Source organism: Platalea leucorodia (genome assembly GCF_965183815.1).
Source record: "Platalea leucorodia genome assembly, chromosome: 4".
NCBI lineage: Eukaryota > Metazoa > Chordata > Aves > Pelecaniformes > Threskiornithidae > Platalea > Platalea leucorodia.
In genome coordinates this window covers 67,753,174-67,780,986 of record NC_138826.1, presented here as the reverse complement: position 1 = coordinate 67,780,986, position 27,813 = coordinate 67,753,174, and the positions used below count along the sequence as shown (strand labels likewise).

General features: G+C 44.7%; 2 protein-coding genes across 4 annotated transcripts; one reads left to right on the top strand and one right to left on the bottom strand.

The window, feature by feature from the left end:
* The first annotated feature begins 1,032 nt into the window (after positions 1–1,032).
* On the top strand, positions 1,033–6,995 carry MTERF2 (mitochondrial transcription termination factor 2). The gene is made up of 2 exons (XM_082309740.1): positions 1,033–1,109; positions 4,938–6,995. The coding sequence occupies exon 2, from the start codon at positions 4,952–4,954 to the stop codon at positions 6,143–6,145; it is 1,194 nt and encodes a 397-aa protein (XP_082165866.1). The 5' UTR covers positions 1,033–1,109; positions 4,938–4,951; the 3' UTR covers positions 6,146–6,995.
* Positions 6,996–8,851: 1,856 nt separating this feature from the next.
* Positions 8,852–25,524, bottom strand: TMEM263 (transmembrane protein 263). 3 transcript variants are annotated; one of them, XM_082308350.1, is made up of 5 exons: positions 25,412–25,524; positions 21,779–21,840; positions 20,599–20,721; positions 16,762–16,831; positions 8,852–11,596 (listed from the first exon to the last, which is right to left on the bottom strand). In XM_082308350.1, exons 4-5 carry the CDS (start codon positions 16,823–16,825, stop codon positions 11,310–11,312), a joined length of 351 nt encoding a protein of 116 aa, XP_082164476.1. In that variant the 5' UTR covers positions 16,826–16,831; positions 20,599–20,721; positions 21,779–21,840; positions 25,412–25,524; the 3' UTR covers positions 8,852–11,309. The 3 variants fall into 3 exon arrangements, with proteins under 3 accessions (XP_082164476.1, XP_082164478.1, XP_082164477.1); XM_082308352.1 differs by lacking the exon at positions 25,412–25,524 and adding an exon at positions 24,970–24,991; XM_082308351.1 differs by lacking the exon at positions 25,412–25,524 and adding an exon at positions 22,003–23,443.
* Positions 25,525–27,813: the final 2,289 nt, after the last annotated feature.

The following is a 27,813-nucleotide window of genomic DNA, read 5'->3' as shown; positions in this document are numbered from 1 at the left end:
GGTCCTGAAGAGGTTTTTCAGGTTACTGCTTTCAAAAAGCGTAGCAGCGTCGCTGCAGAGATCAACGCCTTTGGTAGCCGGAGCCCGAGGGCTCCGATTGCCGGGCGGTGCGTGCGGCGGGCGCTGCGCCGCGCCGGACAGGGCGCCAGGCCTCGCCGGCACCGGCGGTTCCACTTCAGTTCTGGATCAACGCAAGAAGCGGACCGCTGCCCTCTTAGCGAAGCAACGGCATCAGCTGCCTCCCACCAGCGCACAGGCACTCAAGCAGCTAAATTTTCAAATGTTCTTTTCTTTGCTATCATAATACTTCAAAACGATCGATCTACCAATTATTTTGATTTTTATTTACTACACTAGTTCTCTCTTGAAAGCTGTTCAGATCCAACCACCTTTAACTATTTCTAATCACAGCAAGGTCTGCTTTAAGTGGAAGACCCTCAGGTGATTTGCCCTCACGCAAACTCCGGCTCCCCACCCGCCGCGGCCGCCACATGGTACATCCTGCCCGCCTCCCCCCCCCCCCCGGGCCGCAGCGGTGGTAGGGCCCAGCGCGGCGGCGCAGCGCTCCGCGGCGGCGAGCCAGGTCAGGCGGAGCGGCGGGGTGCGGGCCGGCTCCGGCCGGCTCCGGCCGCCTCACACCAGCTGCGGGGCCGGGGGCCGGGGGCGGCGGGTGCCTCAGCGGCGGCCCGGCCGAGCACCGGGCCGCGGAGGGAAGCCTTGGCGCGGCCCTCAGGCGGGGCGCCGCCCTCGGCGGGCCGGCTGACGTTATGTTTGGCCTCCCGCGCTTTGAGGGCAGACGCGGCCGTGTCATAACAATGACGACGGCCAGACGAGCAGCGGGGCGAGATGCAGGGGGAGAAGCTGCGCGGTTTTGTTGTTGTTTTTTTTTTTAAATGATGCGTGGTTGGGAAGGAGACGCTGGGGCGCGAGTCCTCGTTGTGGGCCGCGAGCGGCGTTCGTGGCGGGTGACCGCGGCAGTAACGGCAGAAACGGGCGGCGGTGGCGGCGAGGGTCGGGGCTGGGGAGCCCGCGGCGGCTGCAGAAAACCGTCCTCCTCCTGCCCCTCCGCCCCGAAGCGGAGCCCAGAGGGAGAGGAAGGGGGTGTGCGGGTAGGGATTGCTCGGCTGGCCGGGCTTAGGCGAGCAGGCTGCCATCGCTTGCTAGCTTTCCATTTTCTCTGTACTAAAAACATGATGAGCTTTGGCTTAAATAGTGCTGTGCTTCCTTGAGCTTTTTTTTGAATGTGACTCTTTTCCTAGATACAAGGAAAAGCCTCTTCCCCCTGAGGATGGTCAAGCAGTAGAACAGGCGGCCCAGAGAGCCTGGGCAGGCTCCATCCCTGGAGGTCTGCAAGACCTGACTGGACAAAGCAGCCTGGTCTTTTCCCATAGCTGACCCTGTTTTGAGCTCTCAAGGTCCCTTTCAACCTGGATTATCCTAGGATCTTCTGTATTTTTTTCTAGAAAGCTTTATGTTGGTCTAGTGTATTTGTGTAATCCTCCTTTACCTTATTTCCACTAGTGATGCAGAAGCAGGGATTCATTTTTTGTCTGTAAGTGCAAAAGTGTGAATGCCTACTCTACTATGCATTAATCTACAAAACTGCTATTACTGCTCTAGGTTTCTTTTCAAATCCTATTGACGTTGCTCTCTTCTAGGTAGATACCTGCTCTTCCTGGTTAATTCAAAGTTCAATCTAGGCATTTAGTAGTTTCATTTAATTCTCTACAGTCTACTAAGACCTTGCTACAGTTTGCTGTAATGAGAATGGTAGTGAGCAGCATACAGTAGTAGTCATACCGTTGCTCTCTTTAGTGAAAGATTTTGTGAAAAACACAACATGAGCAAGAGGTTGGTCTGCTAATTTTCAAAAAAGTGAGATTTGAGTCTCAAAATACATATTCAGAAATTCGGAATTTCTGAATGAAATGAGGGACGAATCAGCTGGTTGATCCTAGTATCCATTTCCTATAAAAGATATACATAGGAGTCTCATTAAATAATGAAACTTATAACACCCGTTTACTCTGTAGATACAGGTCACTGTGAGTGTGCTAGCAAGCAGGATCACTGATAACTTCCAGGTAGACATTAGTTCACTTCCTTATTGCTGTTACGACACCTGGTGATAAGAGGGTGCTGCTGGCAGTGAAAGCAAATGTCTTGTCTGAGCTGGCTGGTTTTTTTCTTAATCTCTCAATTGATTTACAATCCCCACAGCAATCTGAGTAGGTAAGAAGTTACAGTGGGGTCCTGCGCATTAGAACAGTTGTCCAGCATGAGCTTTAAGAGAACTCTGAATTCTTGAAATAGGTTACATACCCTACAAACGTGATACTGTCATCTATGGACTCTGAAATACACCAAATCATAACTCATAAATTATAACCAAATCATAACTCATAATCATAAATCATCTTCTCAGTTTCTATAGAACACTATGACATTAAAATCCATTCACCTTATTTTGCATGTTATATTTTGCTTGGTGCTTTACAAGGGCTCCTGAGTACCCCAGTCAAATGCAATTTAGCAAATAAAGTTTTCCTTCCTTTTATAGTATTCTGTGTTTCTGCATGGATAATCCTCACAACAGGGAAAAGAAATGACTACGATGTCAAACTTGTTCCAACAACATAAAGCTTCTTTTAAGGGAACATAACAATCATTTCCATGTCAGATCTTGGAAGAGCACAGTTTACTGTATCAGAATTTTTTAAAAGCTCTAATAGATAAAATGACTGTATTTTAAGTGACTGCATTACTCACAAGGCAATTTTGCTTAACAGCAGGATTACACATGGAAGTAAAAGTCATGGTTAGTTATTTTTCCAGTTTGTACTTTGGAAATATCATCTGACACCCCAAACAATTTTAACAATACTTTATTTTGCTGGCAGTTTCCAGCTGAGCTGAAGCATTAATGAAGAAAGCCCTGATCCTTCAGAGATTTACTTACTCTGACTGGACCCACTAAATTCAATAGAACTACTCAGAGTACTCAGACACAGGCGGTTGTGCCACTGCCTGTGGAGGAGAGGATTTAGTTTGCAGTCCCTGTGAAACAGTCACTTCTTCAGGACATGGAAAGGTCAGCACATGAAAAGTCTGTGGCGTACCTACACTTACCGAGCTTTTAGGGCTGTTGGGGAAAAATGGCTTGTTCTGCGGTGGAGCTTGCTGGGCAGCTCTTCACAGGTCACAAAGTTTGTGAAGATAAAATCATTAGCCTTGGGGTTATGACACAAGCAGCTTCATTAGGCAATCGGATTTTGCCTCGAGAGAGTTGAAACAATACTGAAAAACAAGTTACTGATAAACACCTTCTGTTAATAACATAAGCTTGCATATAGGAAATTATTTTTATGTCTTATTCTGTTAGTTTATGATGTAGTAACATAACAAGAGTCCAGCTTTTAGAAGCTGAAAAGTATCAACTTAAAAGCAAAGGTACACTTTCTTGAGATAAAGTATTTTACCACTGGAAAATATTTAACCTTACCTGGTAATTAGATAGAGGCTCTATCACTTAAGTTCTCTAAACAAACCACGTATTTGCTTAAAAGATGAGCTATAAAGAAGATTTTTAGGGGTCTCATAGAGCTGTTTCTGCAATAGGCTTCTTGATCTCTTATGCAGGAGATTAGAGTGCATGATAATAACAGTCTTTCCTAAAAATAAAAAACCAGACAACCCACAAAAAATAATTTAACTTAATGCTTACATAGGTACTTTTTGAAGCATGCTATACTTTGGGAGAGGTGAAAGCAACTATGTAAGAATTGTCAAATGCACAAACTATTTTTTTTTTCTCATTTTCAATTTGAGCAATTTTAAGCATGTTACCAGCAGCAGCAATTTGTGCGAGTATTTCACAGACCAGCAGTTCTCCCTTTCACGCTCTGTGCTTCCAAAAGGTTGTTATGAAAACACCACCTAGGAAGTTAAAGATACACTTGATGATACCTTTCTTTGATTGCTGCGGCTCCTTTGGCCATTGCGGAGCAGGTGGCAGCGCACGTGCTATTGGTGATACCTGGCCGTCAGTTTGAGCAAAGGTGGGTAGGGGGTTACCCACAGCTACCCTGTGGTTGCTGCGTGGACCCCAGCACCGCCACGCACCTATTCCGCAGGGTGCGCAGGGACTCTGCCGACGGGGGGAGGCTGGCCACGGCAGAAGTGACCTGGAGACAGAAATAAGGCGTCCGTGCAAAGGGCAGCTGTAGCTGCAGGCAAGGGAAGGCCTGAAGATGTAACTTGCTTCCTCCCCCGAAATACCAGTGTGCTTATTCAGAACCCAATTAACAGACTCAGCTAGTGAAAAACACATACATAAAGGTTTCAATGATTTTTTCCTTGATTATAACAAGAATGATTTCAAAATGCAGTTAGGCTACAAACTGCTGCTGAAGGAGCACCGGGGGGGTGTGTGCGTGTGTGTCTGACACATGAAGGAACAAGTCATGCTCCAAACAATGCTTGAGAAGTTAAGCAAATACATTCAGAAGGGTTAAGAAAGATATTTAAGCTGCTCTTTTAAAAATTCATTTAGTAGAATTACTGTCAAATTAAATTGCATGAAACATTTTTCTTGTATAGTATGAGCGAGCTGTAATGTAATTAACAACGTTAGCTGCAGGAAATGGCTGACAGTTTGGTTGTTGTATGACTGCAAGCGTTTATATGGACAGCGTGCTGCCCCCACATCAGATCTGTTTCATCCGCATGTTACTGCTCCAGTGAGGCATCCGTCAGAACATTAACCTTTCAAAACTATTTCCCCCCCCCTCGCTTTTGTGTGAAAGCTGAATTTTGTGCTAATAACAAAAAACAGTGTTGAGAGTAATTTCTTCTGCCAGCTCAGTCTAAATATCAATGTCTCTGAGCATTAACTTGTGCCTTAAATGTGTTTTCTTATAGATCTTCTCTCTCCATAGGGCTGAATCCCAGGATGTTGAGAGGAGTCGCTCACGGTGCAAAAGATACATTTACTCTTCTGTTGGCAAGAGCTCGGTACTGTAACCCGGGCGTGAATTTTTCATCAGTATGGACTGAAGTAGCAAACAGAAGCTTCCTCATACATTCCACTTACACAACTGATACAAAATCAAGAGAGGAAAATAAAAAAACCATTGAGAGTCTCTACAGATTGTCAGTTGACATTAAGAAAATACGCAGACTAAAGGAATGGGTCCTTCTCCAGGATGTGGCCTATGTTAAAGAAATTGCTGGTATCTTACAAGAAATGGGAGCAGATGAGACCGCTGTAGCCAACATTTTAGAACGCTGCCCAGAGGCAATTCTCCATACCCCTGCAGAGATAAACTCTCAAAGAGCTCTGTGGCAATTAGTATGCCAGAATGAAAAACAGTTGATTAAATTAATAGAGCAATTTCCAGAGTCTTTTTTCACTACTGAATATCATGAGAACCAGAAGGCAAATATACTGTTTTTTCAAGAGTTGGGAATTAAGAATAATATCATCACCAGGTTCTTGACAAGTGCACCGAATATTTTCTGTAATCCTGTTGAGAAAAACAAAAATGTGATCGAGACATTACAAAGAAGTTATTTAAGTTTAGGAGGTTCTGATGCAAATATGAAGATCTGGATACTGAAGCTATTGAGCCAAAATCCATTTATTTTATTAAATACCTCCACCGCAATCCAGGAGAACTTGGAATTTCTCCAGAAGAATGATTTCACTGACCATGAAGTTCTACAGCTGCTGTCCAAACTTAAAGGTTTCATTTTTCAACTTACTTCTACTACTATGCAGAAGAGTATGCTTTTTTCCAAAAATGTCTTTAAGTGCAGTGATCAAGAATTAAAACAGCTAGTGCTGAAGTGCCCAGCCCTTCTCTACTATTCGGTTCCAATTTTGGAAGAAAGACTTGAAGGACTACTGAAGGAAGGAATTTCTATAGCGCAGATTAGAGAGACGCCAATGGTGCTGGAGTTGACAACGCAAATTGTTCAGTACCGAATTAAAAAACTCTCTGCTTTGGGATATGATATAAAGAATGGAAGTCTAGAAAGCTTGAATGGCACTAAGAAAGATTTTGAAGTCAATTATGGTAAGATACAATCAAAGAAGGCGAGACCAGTTTTTAACCCTGTTGCTCCTATACGCATTGAAGATTAATTTGAATGCTGTACTTTAAATTATACAAAAGAAAATTATTGAAGAGAAAAGAGATGATGGTTCTTTGAGAAGAGCTGAAACAGAAGTAATCTTAACCAGGTTATAGTCTGACACCGTACTTTGTCCTGGAGCAGGTCTTAGGCACAACTTCATTATACAATTGTAGCTTTCTAATGCTTTCAAGTAGTATCATAGAACCTGGTTAGGATAAAGATTGCCTTTTTTCCCCAGGGAGCACCTCACGTGTTTTTTTGGTTCTGTTACATTTCCTTATCTAACAGGGCATTAACTGCTTTGGATTTTCAGCTCTGTCACTGCACAGTCCAGCCTGTAGTAGTAATTAATGCAATCTTTATCTGAGAAAGAGAAAAGGAGGGTTATTTTTCCAGCAGTGTTCATCAGCCCACTGGTTCATTGACTTTTGGAGTTCCCTTCCTTATTGCTGCAGTAAGTAGCTCTAGCTCCCGCATCCTGACCTGCGGCAGACTTGACTTCTTGGATAGGAAAGCCTAGCTAGAGCACAGTCTGAGAACAGGGGCAGGACATAGTATTTTTTATTTAGTGACTGCTACAGTATGCTTGTGTACAAACCATAATGCAAAGAAACTACAAGACAACCTCCTTTACATTTCTGAGACTTCAAAATTAACTCCTTTTGCAAAAGGTCTGGGGCAGGAGGAAATATATTTATTGATACTGTCTAGGTCTTAATTTCTTCTTTTCTAGCAAGGCTCAGGGAGAGAAAAGGTTAGGGAGAGACTCAAGTGAGTCTCAAATGATTGTAGGAGAAAGGAAAAAGTCATGCTTTTATAGTAGGTGTAACAAAACTCTAGTCTGTAAACCACTGGTGATTAAAAATGACTACCGGATTTGCAAACAGCTGCCAGAGTTTCTAAATATATGGGTGACACCGCTTCTCAGATAACACCGTACGGTAATTGTTGGCAAGTGCTGGTTTTCAAAATAGTAACTATCTGACAGTGTTTAAGTTCTCGGGATTTTATTTATTTTCATTTATGGGCTGTGAATAATATAAAATAGTAGCATCATTGACGATCATCTCAATGGAATTAGGATCATCAGTGATTTTATTTCTCAGAAAGACTTTCCTAAGCAACTATTCCCTACACATTCCCTCTTGACAGCAGGAGAAAAAACACTTACACACCCCCCTCACTCCAGGCCATTCTTCAAGGTCATTTTTAACAGACATTTTGGCAGCAAATCCAGGGTTCACTTTTCTTAAAGAGAAGTTTTAAATTGCTGAGGAAAGCTGGTATTGAATTACTTCTTTAGAGGGTGGGCTGCAAGATGATGATTTTATAGAGCCTGCCATGTTACCCGCTGCGAGCTTGGAAAGGGCTAGAAACATCTGGTTAGAGCAGTGCCAAGATCTCCAACAGCTGAAGGTCTTAAACTCACCGCCATGCAGGCGAGTGCGGACGTGACAGCAGCTCGTGGGCGTAAACACCGCTCTTGCAGGAGCACGTGTGGCAGTGGCAAGAATTCAAGAATGGGCAGGTATCACCAGCACGATAAAAGTTAGGCTGTGTTACTAAGCCATATCTTTGCTGACTCTTCAAAACACATTATCGTTTTTTTAAGAGGAAACTGGGAAGATAGCCATATTAAAAATTCACAGGAACTTGCCTTTGTCACTTTCTGACTGTCCTTCAGCGCTCAGCTATTAAGCAGACCACAATATTATTTGAATTCAAAAGCATCCTTCCCCTCCGACACACGGGGGCATTTCAGCTCTCTGAAGCTATTCATAATACAATCTGTAACGCTGAACCACAGAACTGATCGCTGGTTTAGGATGAAAAGGAAACCGAGACGTAGAACAGTGTTTTCCCTGAAAATTTCGTTTCAGCATTTTTTACAGGTACCTGGTTTTAAAGTTCCTGAAACAGCTTATTCCCCATCACTTACAAGATTTCCAGTGGCAATGAACAAAACAGGAAAGGGACATTATTTCCTTAATTGAGTCACAGCCTGAGTTACCTCAAACTCATTTTCCATTCCGAATGTTTCAATTTCTCTTCCTCCCCTCTCAAAACAGAAGCATAGGCAGAAAGACTCCTTTTCTCTACCAGCAGACTGAAAAGTCATTCAGTCCTTCATTCATAACTCTTATGCCTGGGACCTGTTTCTCTCTTCACAGGATTCATTTAAAATAAAACCTGAGGGAAGCTCCGAATTACCAAAACGTTGTATTGCTGAAATCCGCTTCCTCATCTTTTGCTATTACTCACAGCAAACAGTAACGAGTTTATACCGTTTAAGTCCGGCACATAAAAGCCTGTAGACCAGCCTTTTGTTACATTGTGAGCAGTCAGGCATACAAGTAGTCTTCATAAACATTTCCCCTTTTGAAATGGGGGCTGGGAAAAGGAGAGTAAAATAAAACCACCACGAAAACAACCCCAAAACACAAGAACAACCCTGCTCCCCCTGAAAATTTCAGTTCCATATTCCATTCAGCTCGCTATGATCTTAAAAGCGGGTATCCCCAAGCCTCAGTTCCCAGGAAAAAAAAAGTTAGTACAAGGGATTTTGTGTTGTGTCTGTGCACAGCCTATGCAGTGAAGTTACAGTTTTTGTTAAGAGCTGGTTGGCGCTATTTAGATGCAGATAAAAGACGCTCTGGGGCATGATACTGTGGGAAGATTTATACCTAAGTATGCCTTTCTCCACAAATTAACTAAGGAAGCTTTCAAATGTCTGAAACAGCAACAATTTAATGTTTCACAAGTGTCAGGACAGAATCAGAACAAGTTTTTAAGACGAAGCAAGTTTCATAAGTGAATGGAAAATATGCAGGATATAGGACAAAGCTCTTTTCGAAAACTAAAACCACATGCCATGTTAAAGTGTTTCAGTTACAAGAATTCAGAAGTAACTACTACAGGATATGTTAAGAACAAAACATAATGAAGTGTTGGCAGCTCTAACATTGCTTATCTCAGACCACACTTGTTCTGCATCAAGTTTCATAGTATAAAAGTTAGAGAATGTCATAAAAAAAAGGGGTATGACCAGTTCGACATTTATGTTTTCAGAAAACGATTAGAAAGGGTTTGGTTGAGTGTCACAAATACCACTATGCTGCAAACAGGTGACTCTTTTTAAAAAGAGTTCAGTGGTAGCGCTCTGGGGATACATCTACATTGGAAACTGCAGGGGAGCAGGACCATACTCAATTATTTGCTGCAGCTAGATTGCCTCCAATATCCAAGCTAGCTCATTTCTAGAGCTAACTGCTATCCTTAAACTACACTATATTCTATGTGATTGGCTTTTGACTATAAAAACCAGTTAAAGTCTTCCATTTGTTGCATAAACTTACCTCATCACACCCTTGCAGCAGATTGGAGCTAAGCAGCTGGTGCATCTAACAAACGGAGCAGACAATGCCATTTGTTGGGTTTTTGCTCTCCCCACCGCCCCCAATCCCCATGCTTACAAATACCATCCTACCAACATATACAATTACTGATATCAAATAAAGTTGTTCCAGAGTGCAGATGAGTACCAATGGCTCAGAGAGACTAGGTGACTACTGTACCATAATTTACACATAGTATACTTTCAACACCCATGAATGTAGGACTAAGTTCTAGACAAGCGATATGTTTTGATTGTTTTTAATTTCTAAAAAGTCTCCCTATATATCCTTCTTGTACAACCATAGCCACTGAAAAAGTAAGCTTACGTGCTTAGAAGTTCTCTGTAGGAACACAAGTTTTTAGAAAATACTGCATACGCAACATTCACAGCCGCCTTCTATGGGCTTCCGAGGTTACTTATTTGCAAAGTCAGTACACACAAACACACACACACACACAAAAAAAAAAAAAAAAATCACCAACAGCTTCTATTTTAAGGCAACCTCAAGCTGTGTTGTTACAAGTGCATTTTGCCTCACACGCTGCAGAGGACCTACAGATGTTCCCATTTGAGGTGTGTCAACATTGGAATCTGTCGGTATACAATTTACTTGGATGACGTTTCTTTTTAAGGCCTCATCTACCTTTTTTGGTTTGTTTTAAATAAAAGTATTGCATTTTACTCAAAAAATCAAAATGCAAAGTATGAGAGAAAGATGTAGTGAAAAATTCCTTGCGTTTCCTTAAACAGAGCAAGAAGCTAACCTGGCGCATCATGGAGTTGAGACAACAGCTTTGCTAGTTCTTCAGTGGTTTCCAACTACACAAAGGAATTTCTTTCAAGTCAGACAGTTGTGCTAGATGACCACAAACATCAGCCCAGTTTTCATTAAGCCCTCATTTTTTTCTAGTGTCTATAAGAAGTTTATTAGAAGCAAGTTTTCACTTGCAGGAGATAGATGCATACCATTAAATACACCTGAGATGGAGCAATCTTGTTTTCAGTAAAAATTGACAAGGTTTCAGATATCGAGATTCGTAAAGAGAGTCTAAAGCTCATTCTATGAACTGCACTGAAACAACAGGACAGTTCTTTACACAGCTTCACCTAGTAAAAAGATTTTTTTTCTAATAAGGCATTAAGTTAGTTCACTCTTTATGATCCCTTCTACCATGTTGTCAAACCTTCTCACTTCTATCTCCCACTCTCATTTCCAATTTCTGCACACCTCCAGTTCTATTTGCTCCAGTCCGCACTGGCAGAATGCAGTCACTGATCGTTTACAGGCTGCCTGCAAATACAGTTCCATAACCGAAACTATTCGGGTATGTCCAACACCGCCGTTAGGCAGCTGAAGGCTGCCTGGCAGGAGGATGTGGAAACCACTGAGAACAGTAAATGGCATCTCATCATATTGATGGTGTGGCAGAGATTACCAAGTTTCTATGTTCACATTTTAGTCCAAAACTGCAAAAGACTTACAGTAAATGAATATTCCAATATGTATTATCCCTTCAGATACACTTACTCACTTCTATAGTTATCAAGTGTAACATTTCACCAGATACAAAGCTTCAATCTAGGCTCTAATAAATCTTCATACTCTGTGCTAGCCAAGCTGCTTCTGTCCTTTTCAGATAAAACTGAGTTACTTGCACAGCTCTTTAGAAGATAAAGTGTCTAAGACACATGGCTTCTCATGGTCCAAATCGTAGCAGATTTCAATCCCACTGATGTAATATTCTGGAGAATCAAGTATGTCTCAGTTCTGGTTTTAGTCAGACTTATCCTTTTTCTTTCCTGTTAAAGGCACTTTACTTGCAACAGCAGATCCTACAGCTGTAACACCTCCAGCCACAGCGGAAACACTTCCTTTGACTAGCCCCACTCCCATTGAAGGCACAGATGTGACCGCTGTTTTGGTGATTTCCAAGCTCTTCCCTCCAATCCAAGCAACACCCCCGATTGTGGCTCCAACAGCTCCCTTCGTGACGCTGAAGAGGCCACCAGTCACACGAGAAAGCATGCCAGGCTGCTGCTGCGGGTGGTCTTTTAAGGAACCTAAGGAAGGAAACAAGCAGCAGATCAATCCCAGTGCTATGATCAAAGCATTTTCAAAAGAAAAGTTATTTCTAAGTATTTCCTTTTCCAGCCTAACAGCCATTGCACATACTTACCCTGCCGGTTACTTTTCTTGGATGCTAATACACCATCATAGTTCCAAACAAGAAAAAACACTTTGCTGCAGCGAGACATACCTCAATGCTGTTTTCTAAAACACAAGTCAATACTGAGCCTACAAATATCAGGTATATAGCTCCCAGATGGTTGTGGGTGATAAGCTTTTGTCCTCTGTCTGTGTGCACCGCCACCTTCCCAGACTCTGGAAAATCTCACGGCCAAACTAGCCTCATTTCTGGGCTTTATTGGGGGTGGGGGGGAAGGGAGGGGACAACAATACACCCTCCTGTCCCCCCTTTCCTAATACTAAGATTTAACACACAGAGGTGGGGACCTCCAAAAGCAGCAGCACTACCTTGCTGTTCAAATCTCTAAGGAAGGAATGGAAGAAGTTTCCTGGAGAAACAGAGCCAAAGGTTTAAAAAAGAAAAAAAAAAAAAAAGAGAGAGAGAGAGAGCTGTTCTTTGAAAAGAGCTCACCTTGAGACAAAGTGGTTTCTTTCCTTAATAATTACTGTTTCGAAGATGGGTTTACAAGGGTTGTGTGCCAGGGTCAGGAAAGAGGGAAAGAAGGTTACAAACAGGAACAATCAGAGGAGTGAGAAGGACAAAACTGATGCCAGCTCTTCCCTGTATCACTTCCTTTCTTCATCATGTACACAAATTTAATTTTCTTCCCAAAAGGCCTTTTCTGTAATTTGGATAGGGAAGGGAGGAAAGAAAAGTCCAATGGCCAAATAAGCTCATTAAATACCAGAAGTGGTCCTGAAAGACATTAACAATAGCAAGAGTAACAAGCTCCCAACAGAAGTCCCAATATGATGCACAAAACCAAATCTCAAACCATAGGATTTCTGCAGGCTGACCATGTAAATATGTTTTTTTCTTTTTAATGATATGTTTAACCTGCACTTTGCACAGTTTCTTGCTATATGCTGTATAAGTAAATTCCTAGTCCACATTTATGGTACAATTACATAGCCTCAAAATAATAGAAAGTATTAGAGTAATAGAAAGACTCCCAGAATTAGCCACTTAGCCTTCCAATAGTTTAGTATTACTTCATATTTCCAAATGTAGGCTTCAAAATCCTAGAGATACATGCACCTTGCCTCTAAAGGGGAATTAAGACAATTCCATGCCCCACTACTGCATAAGCATCATCTAATCTTCAAAGAAATAGGAAGATGAAACAGTATGTTAATGTATTTAAGCACACAAGAAAATATCACCCACTGCACCTATAAACCAGTAGCCCTGACACGCATTTGTCTGCAAGGTATTTTCAGTGTGAACCTTGAAAAATCTCTGGTCTTCACAACCACATTGTATAGGTAAGCATTTTTTTCAGCTCCTGTCTTGTGAATTCCTCACCAACCCCCAAACGCTTCTTAAAGTTCCCGAGAGAACCAGTTCACAGAAGTAGGGTCAGAGTTCCACAGTTCTTCGTGTTTTCTAGCCACCTGTAGATAACATATGGGATTTAACACACGTTTCCCTTTCTTAGAAATAAACGGGGAACTAAGAAAAGAGCAAACGGAACCACAATGGACAGTGCTAGGGAAGAAAAACGTGAAATAAAGAGGTGAGGGAATCAGCAGCAGAACGAACATGCTTGGAAGAGGACGAGTCTAGAGAGGCAGGGGAAAAGAAAAACCAGATCTAGATCCACCAGAGACCTGTATCTAGCCCCCGTCAACGCATTCACTCTCCGCTGCGACATGCCTTAGGAGAACCAGCAGAACAGGTCTCTGCCTCCAGCGCCCTGACTGCCGACAACTTGCGTTCAGAGGACATTTCCAAGAGTCACTTCCCAGCACTCATCTACCACAAGATGAAAACTAGGCCGAACAACTTCCCATGCACCTCCAATGAGTTTGTGATAGTGCCAGGACTGACCCAGAACTCGGAATTCATTAAAAAAGTGTGAAGTTCAGAGTTCCTATGTGTGTGCCCAGAATAATTCAAACAAAAGATGCCATCTAAATGAGAGAATTTCTCACAAGTTTGATGAAAATGTAAAAAAGCAGAAAGAGGAACAGTGCAGCTCAAGGGAGCAAGAAATACTGAAAATGCTTCCAGCTTACACTAGTCTCTCTTGCTTAAGAAATTGATATAGATAACAGAAAGGGTCATGGAAACTGGAAACATAAGTGACAACCTTTTCCTTAAAGCAAAGTAATACCCTTGCTGGTTTATTCTAGGCCAGTAGCTTTCAACCTGGACATCTCCAGCAAAAATGCATTGCCAACACAACCGCACAGAGATCAGAATTTCTATTTACATACAGAAAGCCTTTAGAGAATCATGCTCAGAGAGAAGTCTATAGAGCTTGGCATAAAATCACTGTCTAGGTATTATTCATTAGAGGATTCTTGGGACCGGACTTACACACCTTGTAAAAAATTTGGTCAGAAAGTGGCTCACTTCCACCTAACTGGATCACTATCATCGGGGTGAATGGGAGTAAAGTCTTATCACATTGAATTTTAAGAGCTGATTTCAGTAAATCAGACCTGATATTAGCAAGAAAGGACCCATCATAGCTAACTAAAAAAAAATATCAAGAGAGAAACAAACAAAAGTAATCTTGACATGCTTTTCCTCACATTACTTCAGGTGGCCAATCCTTTGACAACATCTACTCTATTTCACAAGTGTAAATACTGACTGTGACTTGGTACATTAATAACTTCTGGTGAAGGCTGACGCATTTCCATTTCACTCCTGTTTGCATTGTCCATTAGATCTAGTAAATGCCCGCAGGTGCAAAGAGTTTTTATTGCCGGTTGATTTCTATGCTAGGATACGCATTCCTGGTCTTGTTTCTAACCAGCATGAGAAAGAAGGTTAAACAGATCATTCCTAAATCTAGGGAGAAAATGACACAAGTTCCCTGTTCAGGGGTTGGCTCTACCACGCCACCTTGCAGCCAGCTTCCTGCTGAAAAGAGTCCAACAGCGAACAGGAGTTTGAATGAACGTAGGTTGCAAAGGTTGGAGCCACTTGCAGAGCAGAAAATAAAGCATTAGAATAGCACTACTCACAGAAAGCATGAGCACAAAAGCTTCTCCTACATACGTATTTCTTTAAAGCCTTTGGGCACCAAGCTTGTCAAGCGTGATTTGGACAAACTGGAACTATTTATACCTTTACGAAAAACTGCAAATTGGTTTTGGAATTGAGCCTTTCCTCTAAGGATTTTTTTTTGGCAGCCTCCTCAGAGAAACATCTTCTTGCCAACACTGAACTGGTAGCCTTCCATCCACATTTGGCCATCTTTCTATGATGGTGTAAGTGTATTGCATACGAAGGCCTTGTATGACATTTAAAACAGGGATGTTCTTCAAGGGTATTCCAACATTTAAACTCATGAGGCTTGAAGAGTGCATGTGAAAACAGGAAAAAGCCTCTTCAAGGATGGAGTTTCCATTAAGATGAACTGTGTTTCATTCTGCTCCCTCTACCTACACCAACACTCTCCATCTATTTAAACTTCATATTCAAACTGGTTATTGTCATACTGAAAAAAAGATACTGTGCAGAAGAAAAAAAGTCTCAATTGCTCACAAATTTCAAATAAAACCTTGCAATACCTAGTGATGATCAGACTCCCCTGTTATGCTCTGAATCTGGACAACCTACTGAATATTCCAGGAAGATAAAAAATGTCCACTTGTTTCACTGCCTTCCTCAAGAAAGAACTGGTTGTAGTTTACCAGTCAGACCACTATTCACTTTCTATAAGTGAGGTTTAACATGTATAAAACACAATTCAATCTTTAAGGTAAAAATAAAAAAAAATTTAAAAAGACAGAAAGACAAAAGCACCTTAAAAATTAGACTTGAAGATAATACACATTAGGGCATAGTTTCCAACCTGGCATTTGCTTTCAGAAACGCTTCTAGGATTTTGACAACCCCATAAGAGCTTAAGAAGCAAGATTTTTGTCCTCACACCATGGTACTGTATCAAGTTCAAGTATAGTAGAGCTTAAGAACCACTGTGCCAGGAAAATCTATTTCTCCCTTTCCTCTCATCTCCTTGTACTTGTGTTTCCTATCTAATAGTTGTTAAGAATAGAGTGAGCTATTCCACTTCAACCCCTTCTGCTGCAGTTAGTGGATAATACTGTTGTTCAAGTGAAGTAAATTGTTCAGTTATACACCATATAAAAGCTGAGGAAAAAAACCAAACTAACAAACAAACAGAGCTTTAAAGGGCCATTATAAATTGAAGAGCAATGAAACGAGAGGAATTGGGACTCACCGACCTACATCCACCACATTTGGTCTTAAAGCAAGAGAAGACAGAACACAGACAACCTATGTGCCAAGAATGGCTTTTGATCGAGTATGCTTCCAGTCACATTATGCAAACAGGACTCTTCACAGTCCTGCCGTTCCACAGCCCGGAAGGTAACTCTGCTCATTTGCAACTGCATTTCCTCTGCAGATCTAATAACCAATTTAAGATTCATTTGGTTCAGGAGACCAAGATGCCACTGCATTACGAAGTCAAGTGTGTGTGTGTTTGTTTTTATGAAACCATGAGATTAAGTCAACAGTTAGAACCACAGTTAATTGTATGATGGAAAAGGGTCTCCAAAAGTAGTAATAAAGTTCCATATATTTTTAAACACATCTTGTTTAAAAGTCACAAGCACTATGAACTCAGCAAGGTGTCCTAAAGCAAAGCTGGGCTCTTTCCATCTCACGTAATGAACAGCAGAAATAAATACCCATTGGACCAATTCACATCTCTGGAAACTAATCTGCAAATTATATCCTGCAGTATCTGCCTATCTTCTCTCTATTTATCAGTACAGTTGTTTACTGCATTATATTCAGTGGCCTTATTGTAATCAGGATAATGCAGAAGTGAACAATAATCCAGGCCCATCCCACCCCAGGGTTAGCTTGCTTACTGTTACTTAAATGAAAGTTAAAGCATTCAGCTTGCAGATCCATTTTTTTTTTAAGAGAGAACTGAACTTCTGATGAATTTCTATGAATTTGCTTCATATTATGAAAACCAATACATACCTTCTGGTGGTTCGTCATGAAGGTATGATGGGACTTCCTGTTGATTTTTGTCCGTTTGATTCATTATTGCCTAAAAAAGAAATTCACATATGCTATACATCTTTTCTGGCAAAGCATAAATGTAATCCATGAATCCAAAATTCATGTAATTTAAGTTCCACAGAAAAGGAACTTCTTTTTCATTACTAGATAAGCTAGCAGCTCCTGCCAAACTACTGCTCTTTTTATTATTGGACTATGCTTTTGCATTCTTCAACCAGACTCAATACTGAAAAAGGAGCCCTCCACCAGGTCAGCAGGCTTGGCGAGAGCTGCTGCTCCACACCAAGTGCATCTCAAACCTAAAAAGCAATCAGGAAGAAAACCAGTATGAAAATAAAACAGCCGCTGCCATACAACAGCTTATGTTTATGTACTAAAAAAGAAAAGCCTAGTGATCATAAAGGCGGTGGGCACTAGAAAAACAACAGCAGCATGCCTATAAGATCTGTTAGTACCTGGAAAGCAGTAGTTTAAAGAAACAAGTCCTTGCAGGAGAATTTGAATAAATGCCATGAAAACAAGATGGAAGAATTGTAATGAAAACACCCCATTTATCTTGTAGCACTATTGCATACACGGGGTGGCAACAGCAGCAGAACTAGACTGTTTTAACTCTGCACAAGCTTTCCAATGAAAACATTTCAGAAAGAAAATTTTACACCAAAAGCTGTTTCCTAGAGCAGTTCTAGAGCAGCAGTCCCTGACACTGAGGGGAAGCACAGGAAAAAGCTCCAATCAGCAGCTCTGCTTACTGCATTTTCCCTTCGGAGGGGAAGAAAGCATATCTAGTCCAGGTTTCCCTCCTGCTTTCCTTCCCTGCCAAAGTGCACCTTGGTGTTAAGTCCTGCCGCCTCCTCTGAGCCCTCCTGCCAATCCTGCCTTCCCTCCTCAGCAGGCACCCTCCTCAGCAGGCTCCTTTCAGAGGTGAAAGGAGAAAGAAAACCAAGTTGCATTATACCACTCAGCATCCTTCTATCTTCTTGCCAGCGACCTCTTAGTTCCCTTCTCCCTGCACATATACACAAGACTTAAAGTAATTTAATTTCTTCCAGGAGTCACCAACCACCACAAAAATAATTCCAGCCTCTCTTGCTGTGCCCAGATGTCTCCGTACCTCCTCTGAGTGAGAAAACAGTGGCTGGGATCTGAAGAAGGGATGAGGAGGCAGAAGCAGAACTTGAGGGTGGGAAGACTCACCTAGAATACAACAGCTAAAACCCTCACAGCATAATTATGAAGTCAAAATATCACAGTAAAAACCGGCACCCACACACTATATGATAGATCTCTGGATGCAAAGCAAGCCTCAATTGAATATTAAAGAGTCCTCACAATCACCACTAAGGGTATCAGATCACGACTCAGAAAACATGGGTACCTTCACACAAGAAGCTGAACAGAAAAGCAAGCAAAAAAAAAATCCTACTACCAGGATGGCTGATGTGATGGCAATGCTGAACAAGTACCTCTCAAAAGCCAGAAATGCAAACGCAGAAGCTAAGGAATAGGAAAGTGAGTAGCAACACATCACTAAATACATGAGGGCTAAGAAGCAATTTGAAAAAGTCTCAGCTATGTAATTCCTTGTTCTTTTATTTAATCACAGGTCAGTAAGTCAAGAGGCAGCGGGGGAAGAGCCTGACCAACCACAGGGAGCAACTGAGGGCAATCGAGTTCTGAGAAAGGACTGGATTCAGACACTAGGCAATTTCTTTGCATTCATCTAATACAAGCTGGAAGAAATATAAAGATTTCATCCTCCCTGTGTGAAGTTACATGTAGGCTACTGCTTTTTTCCAACCCGAAACAAAAATATCAAGCACTATAAGAAAGAGAAGACAGACACTGTAAGAAACTGACAGGCCTGACATAATTTTATCAAAACATCTGTACAAAGCCGAAGTAACTGTGTTTCTACTTAACATGTGGCCATTTTGTTCATTAAGATGATTTCACTATCAGGAATTTGGGAGGAGTTTTTTGTTTGTTGCATTAGGGAAGGTCCTAAAAAAAAAAAAAAAAAAAATCACAACCTAGCAAGCCTTACTTCAAACAAAGGAACATGACCAAAATAGTTTTAAAGCAGACTCAAGGGAAACACAAATTAATTAAGCCAGACATAAATTAATTTTTATAAAGAACCACCTCCGCTAATATATCTGTATCCAGCCTGTATGTAACTCGCAAAAGAAACCCAGATGCAATTGCTTGTTTGAGCTTCCAAAAAGTTTCTGTCAACAATTCCTCATAAGAGGCTCAGAAGAGTTATTTAATCTTATGAGGAAATACAAAATACTGCCAGGGATTATCAACAAGTTTAGAGGGGAGCTGGAGTAAGTTACCAGTTTTGAACATGGCAGAACACTAGAAAATGACACAAGGCTCCACACAAGTTTTAATACTTTCCAGTATTAAGAAGGTATTGGACACTGCAGCACTGACAGCAGATACAGCCCCGCTGAAGTACCGAGGCTCTATTGCACTGAGCATCACACAAGAATTTAATTAAGACAAGACCTGTCCAATGGAAAGAATCAGAGTAAGACTGGCAAACAGGTAGCGTGGGGAAAAGATGCCTTCATAACTCTCCGTAATCTAGCTTGGGCCACTGTCAGATTTGCTTGCAGTTCCTGCAAGGCTAAATGAGCAAAGCAATGTATTGGCAGGGGAGTTTCACAGCAGAGTTTCTAGTTTAGTGATAAAGTATTAAAAAAAAAAAAGTGTAAAAAAAATTGCAGCACTACATAAAAAACAGTGACAAGATTAGATATTCCCTCCCCTGCCACCTTCCTCAAAACCTCACGGTTATGTAATTCTTGACCACAGCTACTTTTTAAAAGTTAGGCAGGAATATTACACAATATATCACTCGCATGCAATGATTTAACACACTTCCAACTCCTTCTAAACCACAGAAATACTTCACTCTCTTCCAACTACCTGGACCACAGTGGTCTATCTTTTACAGGTCAAGCACCAGTAACCTACTGCTGTCAGACCCCAGAAGCCAACCGAGTACTACCTGGGCCTGAGAAGAGCAGCCTAGGGAAAAACAAGCCACTGTTGATAGGACTGAATTTGTTCTACACAGAAGGGAGCCTGCAGGGGTCTGCAGATCAGAAAGTTGAAGACTAATGTATGACGTGTGGTCCTTCCGGTGCCTGGAAGCACTGCAGGAATGCTCCAAGAGATACGCCTAACCAGCTTGTGCTAGTTTTTACTCACTGTTCTCCTATTGCATCATTCTGAGTGAAAACAGAATCACACTGCTGTCAGAAAAGGCTCACATCTTGATTCAGAACAGTACCTGGTACACAAGAGAGCTCACAAAGTACAATTCAAGTCCTTCTGTTTTTCTGTAGAAGCTCTCCAGTGAATTACAGAATCAAGACCAAGATCCGACAAAGGACTTAAGCAGACAATTTTAAGATATCTAGGTTACAGCCTGCATCATGCATGCTTGTAGCCAATTTAACAGGTCGGAAGACTCAAGGGCCTCTGAAAAGTGATCCAAAATCCTGTGTGCTAAACAGGGTGTAGCATACCTAGTGAAGAGGAAATACTACGCAGAGGAGCATGTCTTAAACCTGGCTCCCCTCCACAGATTTAAGGTGAATATTTCTAATAACTGGAGGTCAAAGGCCTGGAATAACTTCTTGGTGGCAGATGACTTCATCCAGTCTTCAGATGAAGAGGGCAGGAATATAATTTTTTTCTTCAAAAACTGAAGTCAGAAATTCAGAAACGACTCACTATCTTTCATGTAATACCGTCAAGGTGAAAGCGCTCACTTACAGTTCAATGCCTCCTTCGTCTAACAAGATCCAAGCTCGTATGTCTCACGTGGCAGGAGTCCCCTGGTCACCAGCCGGTAGTGTATCCTAAGGGAGGTTCCTCTTCACCCTCCCCGCTGAAGGTCTGTCCCCACAAAGAAGAAGAAAGCAAAATTCATGAGACCCAATAGAGATTACAACTCAGCTAACACCTAAGGCACCGATCTGGAGGTGCAAGGGTAAGACTTTTGTGCAGAGAATTAGATCATGCAGACATAGTATTGATTAAGGAACTTTGGAAACCTAGGTTGGAAGCTGCAGAGTCAAAGTCCCCTTTGCACTGAATCATTAGTCACAATTATTACTGGTATTGCAAGTGCATGCAACAAGGCAAAGGTTTATCAGAAGCCTGAACTTTGAAATTTATCTGATACATTTTTCAGAATCTTCTTCAAAGTATGCTAAGACTGGCTAAAAAAAAGGGGAAAAAGAAAGCAAGCAAATAGATCTTTCTTTGGCATTTTCATCCTGTGATGCCAAATTCATAGTGTCTTGTGTCACTGGGGAAAAGCCTCCAACTTCATTTAACACCTGCATTAAACGACCGCATGGAATGAGGTGGGATCTCGATGAGTCCGGGCAGAACTCATACGGACATTCATGAAGCAGACGCCTAGCGTATCAGTGGCACTCGCCAGTCCCTTCTTCGTCTGTGCAGATGAATAAGTAAGCTTTGTATTTTCTTATGTTAAGAAGTGGAAGCAAACCCAGATCTTAAAGGATATTTCAAACAGGGACACATGTAAACTACTTTCTGGGTTTTTCTTCTTCTGTGCACTTATGAAGGTGCTAGTCATTCAAGAGATAAGGGATACCTTCTCATCTTTTTTAACAACACATTAAAGTATGTATCAAACTTCATACTAAAAAAATAATTAAAAAAATGGAAGTCACTCTTTCAACTGGTTTTAAAGAAGAAAACACACTTTCATACTGTCAGAATATGAAATACATAGGAAGCTTCAAAGTTTTACACAGTTGTAAAGAAAGAAGTGGTTTAGAAGAAGATTTTTAATTAAAGAGCTATTTATAACATTAACACTGTTATAGGACCCTGAATGAAAGCGCTAGGAAGCTCTGGAGGTAATGGTACAGCCACACGTACATTCACATCAAAGCTGATTAAAATAAAACTTTCTCACCAAATATATTCCTTCTTGAAGACGTCTAGTTAGTCGTTTCCACAAAAGTATTCTGCATACACCTACAAGAAAAGTAGGAGGTTAATGACATCTTATGAACAGTGCTACTGTCACATACCTGCCATGGGAGTATGGTGGGAATCATAAATACAAAGCCCCACGGCAGGGGAGAAGCACACTTGGCATGGCCTTAAGATGCCAAAATTTTACGAGATTTAACTCACCAAAACACCAATGCCTTCTGTGTTCTCGGGCAATGGAGATAAATTTACTTGCTCCATATGCTGTCACGATGATTATTACGAAGTGCGGTAATCAATGTTAAGACACAACCTCTCCTTAACGAGTCTGCAGTTCTTGGACAGCAATTTGTGTAAAATTTTAACCTTCCATTGAGAAGTGGGCTCTAACCATTACAGACGTGTGTGCAGCTTCCTGAGCTTCAGATGATGCTCTTGATGCCTTTCTGACTTTACAGACAAAAAGCCCTACTGTTTCAGCACAGCAAACCTGGCCCAAGCAGCAGCCAGTAAAAACTGGCTTGTTTCAATGCCACTACTCAGATATTTGCAGGCAGCAACGAAACTACCCAAGGATGGGGCCAATTTCAGCTGGCAGCATAATGCTGCTCCAGCAGGCTGCAGCAGCAGCAGACAGCGCTGGAACTATTCACCTGACAGAACTGCAAACAAACCCATCGCCTCGTCTTAGTCCAGCACAAAAAAATTATCTTTCTTCTGCCCACCAGCTATGCAGTTAGAAAGCTTGGCTACAGAGCTGATGGAGAACAAAACAACCCTTGCCACATGCACGGCTCTCCTTCCCCTCTTTCCGCGGCTGCAGCAGATTTCAAAATGAACCTGATGTCTTTCATGTACATGCAAAAAATTATTTTTAGGGATGATACTTTAAGAAATGCATTTTGTAAAGAGTAACAGTGCTCTATTCTCCAAAGTAAACAAGGAAATAAGCATGAAACCAAAAAGGTAATCCCACCCATGGCTGCTCTTCAGGGTACTGCTTGAAGCTGCACAAGCGACCCCCGACTATTAGCTTCCCTGCTTTACGCCTTGGATTAGGGCTTGTAAGACGTTAGGAGTAAGAGTGCTCAGGGCTATTAGTTCTCTCAGACATAACCCTCAGAGCACAGCCGATATGGAAACGTGTTTTTCAGTTAGATAATGCAAGGGAGACAGTTGACTGAGCTTCTGCAAGAAGAAAGAGTCGATGCTAACAGCGCTGAAGTAAAAAAACAAATCCAGGCACGTAGAAAGTATGTAGCTAAAAACCAAGAGCATAGCTGACATTTCAACAAGCCTTCTGTTTAAAAGCCAACTTTCAAAATTCAGATTTATATACAAAGCCGGACCGGCTTGGAAGCGAGCATGCCCATTTCAGAGGAAAAAAGACACAGTTTTCAGGGAAAGACTACAGCAAGTTGATCAGAAGTTTCCAGGTGTGAACCACAGCTTACTTTTAAACCTGTAGCAGGATGGGCTACAACCCCCCCCCAAAAAGGCAGCAAGTCTGCCATAAGAAATATAAACACCAGGCTCACAGCACACAGGGTTCAGCACACAGCCAGGAAGGGAATGCAACATATCTGCATTAAAAAACAAACAAACAAACCACACCACAATTAAAGGCAAAAAAGGGGGGCATATCTCCTGGGAGAAAACAAACAAACCAACCCACCCACCCACCCAACCTTAACTCTGCCCAGGACATTACAGCATCTTATCTGCCTATAAGAGAATCCAGTATTTTTCCATCACCCTCAACTAAAGTATGGATCAGGCTGCAGAAGAGGCTCTAGGGAACACCCGATGTTGGCGATCCAATTTTCTCCGAAGCAAGGATTCGCAAGATACCAAATCAAAGGCGGCAGGAATGCGAATTCCCCTTTTCTAGTCCTCCGAAACTGGTTTCTAGAAATTAAATGGTAAATTCCAGTAAGGCACAGGGCACAGCTTCAGAAGCGCCAAGGACACGCTCCATTTTACCAGTCCTGTCAGCCTCCACCTCCTGCTAGCTCAGCTTTCCCAAGCAGAGCCTTCCCCCTTTCTTCTAATGCTTTCCCAACGCCCGAGCTCCACACCCGCCTCAGCTCTCCTTTGCCACGAGGCCCACGACGACAAATCCTGAGAGTGCCTAACAGCCAGGGAGACAAAGCAGCTGCTGAACTTCCTCGCCCCCCACGCTAATGAAGTAACGAGCCTTCTCCCTAGCGCCCACCACCTGTTTGTTGGCTCCCGTCAGACATTTAGACCTGTTCACTTGCCGGACAAGGACCGCCTTTCAGTTTTTGCTTTTGCAACATGGTCCATTTCTATACTGAGGAGGCAACACCGACTCTACTGAATGCTTAAGCACACCTTAACAGAAAGCTTTTAAAACAAAAAAAAAAAAGTCTGGATAGTATTTCCTGAGCTGTCTTAAAATCGATGTGCATACAAACCAGTATTTGTGTGCTAAATTAAGCTATCCTATATGGACCCTTCTAATTATACAGAGATATGCGGCCCGAAGCAATGCTCTGGACACGCCGAAGCAGGCTACGTGCGCTTGGTACATATCCTCCTTACGGAGCGACATCCTGATTCAGAGCTCTCATTTTCATCCCGGTCAAACGAGCAGAAGGAAGCGTTTAATTGCATCCGCAGAGGCTGTCTATGAGCTTCGCACAATGACCAGAACCAGCTGCACGGCTAAAATAACTTGGATTTATTTTCAGGCCACACCACATAAACGCCTCAGCTAGGTGAATGCTGAAAGCTAAGCTGCTCCCAAACGGTTTTCAAAAAACTCTTCCACATTCTGCTCCATCAAGCTGGCCTTGAGAGAAACGGATGAAATAGAGAGCAGGTTACTACAGGAGACATCCGAGCACAGCGAAGTTTGAGAAGAGAAGCCCCGACACAAAGCCCCCGCCGGCCGGAGAGGGTCACGGGGGAGAAGGCGCCCAGCCAGCAGCGTGCCCAGGGCGAGCGCCGCTTCCTCCGCTGCCCCGCGGCCAGGCGGGAGCCGCTCCGCCACCGAGGCGGGGAGCGCGGCAGCGGCAGCCGCCCCCGCGCCCCGTCCCGGTCCCGCACCCGAGGAGGCGCCGGCTCCGGCCCGTCGAAGCCCCGCACCCCCCTCGCTGGACGGCCCAAGCCCCCGCAGCCCCCGCCACGTCCTCCCCTCGCAGCTACCTGCCTCCTCAGCGGAGCCGGGGAGGCGGCCCGGCAGCGACCCCCGCCCGCCTCCCGCGCCGGGCCGGCCGCGGGCACCGCCGGGCACCTCGGCAAGGGCGGCGGCACTGACGTGGCAGCCAAGGCCGCGGCGGAGCCGCTACGGCCGGCCCGGCCCGGCCTCCCGCCGGTGCCGCGGCAGGAAGCACAAAGGCGGGCGGGCGCAGCCGGGGGCAGGTGGCGGCGGCGGCCCCGCTTCCCCGGGCCCGCCTCTCCCGCCGGCGGCTCCGCCGGGGCGCGCCGGGTCCCCTCCCGCCTCCTCCCCCAGAAGTTTCTATTCCTCCGCGGGGAGGAAAGGAGGGGAGGCAGGAAGGGCGCTGGGGCGGCCGCCCGCCCGCCGGGCTCCCCGGCTAACGGCGGAGCGGGGGGCCGCGCCGGCAGCGGCCGCTCAGCCCCCACTCACCGCGCGGCGCGGCTCGGCTCGGCACAGCTCGGCTCGGCGCGGCTGGGCTCCGCCGCAGACTTTACTCCTGCGCCTTTCCGCGCTGCCGACGTGGCGCCCGCCGCCGCCCGCCCCATCGGCGCCCGCAGACCCCGCCCCAGCGCCCGGCGCGGCGCGGCCCCCTCGGCGGCCGGGGGGCGCGCAGGCGCCGCCGCTCCCGCCCCCTCCCCGCCCCGGGGCTGCCGGGGGCCCCGCGGCGTCCCCCCGCCGTCCCCCCGCGGCGGCCGCCGCCTCCGGCGCCGCACGTCTCTGCCGGCCGCCCTCGGAGGGGCCGGGCCGCCCCGGGAGGCCTGCGCAGGCCCCGGCCCGACCCTCGTGGCCCCCACAGGCCCCCGGGCACCCTCCTCCCGCGGGCGGCGGGGCGGGCCCCGACACGCAGGGCCCGGTGCCCCCGAGGGGCCCGTGCGGGTCCTGCGCTGAGCGTTGCCTCCGTGGCTGGGGCAGCGAGGTGGGGGAAGGCGCGGGGTGGCGGTGGGGCGGAGGAGGGGAGGGGAGGGAAGGGACGACCGAGAGGCTGCGGGGTGCGGGAGTCCGGCCTGCGGCACTCGGCTGGGCCGGGGGGCGCCCGGGCCGAGAGGTCGGGGTGCCCCGGCCGCGCCGCCGGCTGTCGGGGGCGGCTGCGGGGGCTCCCTGCGGCAGGGAGCAGCCCCGTCCTGCGCGGAGCAGCGCCCGCTGCCCCGCCGGCGGCGCGGCGTGGGGCCGCCACGCCGATCTGAAGGATCCGGGTTTGCGTTAAGTGGGGTTTACACTGAGCATCGTTTACGTTGCACCCGTTACCCCAGCCATTATCTGAGTGAGTGGAGCTACTCGCACACAACCTACAGGGAGTAAAGTTGTAGTAATGACAGTTTAAGGGCACGGCGTTCTAGGTCACTACCCCAACATGGATAGCTGGGGAAAGACAGGTTTTCTGGCGCTCACCCCCTTCTTCGGGAGCTCTCCATGTGCATCTCTAAGGACCTTCAGGGATGAACATCGGCTTTCAGGTTTGTTGGACAAGGAAGTGTTGGGTGGCCAAGGGAGAGAGGGAAGTCCCAGGTACTTCGGATGTGAGTTTAGAAACAGATCAACTCTCAGCAGCGCAGGGATATGAAATACCCCATGAAATGCCTCACAAGGCTAAAAAACTTGCAACAGCAAAATGCTTCCTCTGCCCAGCTTCATGCTTGACTGCCGCCCTTCTGTCCCACTCTCCTCTCTACGAAGAGGCACGTATGGAGGATAATCTTCACTGGACTCCTCCAAAATCATTAGTTCCTGTCTGAAGTGTGAACTCATATCCTACATGGAAAATACAAGGAGCACCCTGTTTCCACAGATAGCTGTGTAAATAAGCCTTTTCCAGGCACTTTATCAGTCCCAGCTTCAGCAGTTTACGTCTGGGTTATTGCAGGGGGATGTAACGCAGGTGCGAGGTGGGGGTGAAAGGGGCCTCTCCTCCTCAGCGCGTGCAGATCTAGTCGGGCGTCGCTGGAGCATCAGCGCGACCTGTCAGAGCCGCGCTGTACGGGCCTTGGAGGGGTTTGCTGGTGACAGGGGCCCGGTGTTCCCGACCCACTGAACGAATACCAGCCGCGTTCTTTACTTTGGCACTGAATGGATGAAAGCACGAATGCGGGAGAATCCAAGTGAAAAACCGAGGGTGGTGTCTGGTCGGGAGCACGCCTTGAGATCTTTCAGGACATGGAAGGCACGCAGGGTGTGTGAATTAGTTGTGTTCTCTGGAAATGCTACGCAGGCGCACAGGAGTCCTGCTCTGGGATCTTGGTTTCCACCTGGGAGGACAGGTCAGCGGCTCTCTGAACTCGTACAGTGTTTACCTCCCAGGCATCGCCTGCCACTGTTGCCATCTTTTTGGTCTTTGCGATAAGGGGATTTTCCTATAGCTGCTACTCATCCCTTGCCCTAGGGCCCAGGTGCACACAGCGCTTTCTTTTAGTGCGGTGCTCTGCTTCACATGCAAGGCCGGTTGCTTCACGTTTCTGGTGGTGGAAGAAAGAGTTGCTGCTTGAATGTTTTCTCCGTAACAGAGTTAATCAGTCACCCATAAACTTCATAGCACGAGGCACCGAAGAATGTTCTGCCTCCTAGTAACTGAAAAGTAAAGGCATCGCAGAGATTAAAATCTCTTCTTTTTCAGACTCTGAAAGACTTAGGATGGCACAGAAGGACTTGGGTTGGTGAAGTGTTTTGCCGAGCAAACGGAAAGAGCCAACTTCCTCATAAAACCACAGCCATTGGCGGTGGAGTCTCACTGGCAGGTGTCATAACTGAAATAACTTCACGCTGACATCTCTGCAAACAACAGAAAACAAATGAGTGGCGTCCCTGTTACTTCGCTAAACCAGCGATGAAGGTGAGAA

Excerpts from the sequence above, each read along its gene's own strand:
- MTERF2 (XM_082309740.1), top strand. The coding sequence starts at position 4,952 with ATGTTGAGAGGAGTCGCTCACGGTGCAAAAGATACATTTACTCTTCTG.
- TMEM263 (XM_082308350.1), bottom strand. The coding sequence starts at position 16,825 with ATGAATCAAACGGACAAAAATCAACAGGAAGTCCCATCATACCTTCAT. Across the intron at positions 11,597-16,761 it reads TCATGACGAACCACCAGAAG|GTTCCTTAAAAGACCACCCG; the intron begins GTATGTATTGGT and ends TTCCTTCCTTAG.